Here is a 2,682-nt window from a genome sequence, read left to right on the forward strand (position 1 = left end):
TTTCCTGCCTTATACTTCTTATTCTTTCCTGTTGCCATTATTCTTCTTTTTAGTTTATATCTTCTAAGATTTTGGTCGTTTAAATAGTTCTTCTCAGGGTTCAAAATAAACTCTTTGAAGTCGAGATGCCCTGTTTCAATCTCTAAAATATATTTTATTGATTTTTGTTGAATATTAGAGTAAAAAAATGTTCTAAAGTACTAAAAAATAATATAATTAAATATTAGAGAATAAATACTTTTTTAAAATATAAGTTACGATAAAAATTACTAAAATAATAAAATTATTAATCTTAGAGAATTAAAATATAACTTTATAATGGATTTATATAAGATTTAATAAAAATAAAAATATTATTTTGAGATCTATCTTAGTAAAAAACCCTTGTATAATACAATTAATAGACATATTTTTCTCTAAGAACATATCTTATTGAAAAAATCCTCTAAAACACAATAAAAATGAATAAATTTATATTTATAAATAATATTTTTTATTCTAATATTACATATTTATTTCCTTTATATTACATTTTATTTACTTAAGATTAAAAAAAAAAGTATATCCATTATTTTTTAGGATAATTTTTCAGGATAAACAATGAAAACTTGTAACATTATAAAATAATATTTAAATAATAATAATAAAAATCAGTGAAACAAAACATAATAAATATAAGTAAGCTTTTCATTTGAATAAGACAATATATATTTTATGGTTAATAAAAAACAAAATGACTAAAAAATATTTTATTACATTTATGAGTAATAAATGTCTTATGGTATTTATTTTCAGGCATTTTTAAATATTTTTCTTTTTATTAATACTTTTCTAATTTTTTATGGTTATATATTTAAATATGATTGGGTAGAAGTGTTAAACTCATAACATGTTAAAGAAATACAACATTTTTAGAAAACTTAAAACCATTTATTATATGAAAAATTTTCATCAACAAGATTTATTTAAAAAATTATTTAGTAAAAAATTACATGAAAACAGATACAAAATAATAACACTTGACTCATAAATGAATGTTAATCCATTCCAAAAATATTATATCTTTTTACTAAAAAGAATTGACATACAAAAAAAGTTGTTAAAAATAATTTTTTAATTTCAATATGAATTAATCAAATGATATTAGTTGATCAAGAAACTCTTTTGTTAGAGATATAAAAATCAATTTTCGTTAGTTTTATGATATGAACAAACCATTTAACAACTATGTTTTTGTTTAAAATTCTTATATGTTAATAGAAGTATATGCTTTTTTCAAGGGTTTTATCATAACTCATTCACATCTTTGTTTTATCGATAAACAAACTTTTGGGTTATAACAATAAGATGAGATATTAAATGTGATAGGATAAAGTATTTTAGATAAAATAAAGCATTCATAAGAATAAATAAAAAATATTATAACTTATTTTGATATTTCCGATGAAAAAGATTTATCAGAATATATTATTTAACACACTGAAAGTTTTTGTTTCATTTCTTAGTTATTGTTTATAGTTTCATTTTAACAAAAGAAACAATATAACTCATCTTATATTATGCAGTTTATCAAGAAAAGGAATTTACTATGAAATATACTAAATTCTTTGTCAGGAAGAATTTTCAGTTATTAATGATTTTTTAAAAAAGTTTATTTCCTCATCATATAAAAAGAATTTAATAAATTTATTTCCTTAAAGAGAATAAATATGACAAGAACATTCACAAACCTATATACTTCTATAATGCTATGTTTTTCTATATTTGTTGTGTTAATTGTTACTTGTATGGTTGCTAATAAATCATCAGCTGTTATTCAGTTGAACACAAACCCCATAATAAAACCAAGAATTAAATCAAAATACGAGGATAGGTTTTTTAACCTTTATAACTTTAATTATTCTGGAGAGTGTTCAAATACATTTAAATATAAACCCAATAATAAAAGAGATTTATTGATTTATGGAGCATATTTTTCGGATAAAAGAAGCTGGATTGGCCAACGACAAATGACACTACAAACACTTTCACTAAACCAAAATGGAATTCCAAATGCTACAAAAATTTTGATGTTATGTGGAGAACCTCCAGAACCTAACTTTAGTTCATTAATGAATTCAAAAGGAGTAGAAGTTATTCCAGTAAAAGTTGATTCGTTATACAATGGAGCAGTTCTTAGATATGTTGTAATACAAAAATATCTTGAAGAAAACAAAGAAAAATATGATCGAGTGTTTATTGCAGATCTTAGAGATGTGTTTTTCTTTGAAGATGGATTTGCTACCTTTTCAGATAAACAATTATATTTAAGTAAGGAGTGTTCTAGAACTAATAAGGGCTATATAACTTGTGCTTCTCTAGACTTGGAGATAACAAGAAATTGGATGAGAGATAGTATCAGTAAAGAAGTTGCAGATTTATATGCAGCCAATAAAACAAAAATTATAAATTCAGGGACAATTTTTGGTGGAGCTGAACTAGTTCTTCATTTCCTTCAAATATTTACTTCTCAGTTTAATTATCAAAGAGTTGATATATGGGGCTATGATCAATCATTGTTAAATTATATGTATTACACTGGTCAGTTCAATTCATTAAATATTACTATAGCTACTTGTGATCAAATGTTTTGTTTTGATTTAAGAAATGGTTGCTATTATAATAAAAAAGAAAAGTCATTGA

General features: G+C 22.2%; 1 protein-coding gene across 1 annotated transcript, besides 7 other annotated features; it reads left to right on the forward strand.

The window, feature by feature from the left end:
- Positions 1-201: 201 nt before the first annotated feature.
- Positions 202-360: a sequence feature (AT_rich).
- Positions 361-454: 94 nt separating this feature from the next.
- Positions 455-651: a sequence feature (AT_rich).
- Positions 652-797: 146 nt separating this feature from the next.
- Positions 798-861: a sequence feature (AT_rich).
- A 98-nt stretch (positions 862-959) lies between these two features.
- Positions 960-991: a sequence feature (AT_rich).
- A 108-nt stretch (positions 992-1,099) lies between these two features.
- Positions 1,100-1,120: a sequence feature (AT_rich).
- Positions 1,121-1,404: 284 nt separating this feature from the next.
- Positions 1,405-1,433: a sequence feature (AT_rich).
- Positions 1,434-1,664: 231 nt separating this feature from the next.
- Positions 1,665-1,692: a sequence feature (AT_rich).
- A 53-nt stretch (positions 1,693-1,745) lies between these two features.
- Positions 1,746-2,562, forward strand: EDI_169700 (uncharacterized protein; the record flags this gene model as incomplete). The annotated part of the gene is made up of 2 exons (XM_001735543.1): positions 1,746-2,480; positions 2,530-2,562. The coding sequence occupies 2 exons, from the start codon at positions 1,746-1,748 to the stop codon at positions 2,560-2,562; spliced, it is 768 nt and encodes a 255-aa protein (XP_001735595.1).
- Positions 2,563-2,682: the final 120 nt, after the last annotated feature.

Source organism: Entamoeba dispar, genomic scaffold, assembly GCF_000209125.1.
Source record: "Entamoeba dispar SAW760 scf_1105229459241 genomic scaffold, whole genome shotgun sequence".
NCBI classification, from domain to species: Eukaryota; Evosea; order Mastigamoebida; family Endamoebidae; genus Entamoeba; species Entamoeba dispar.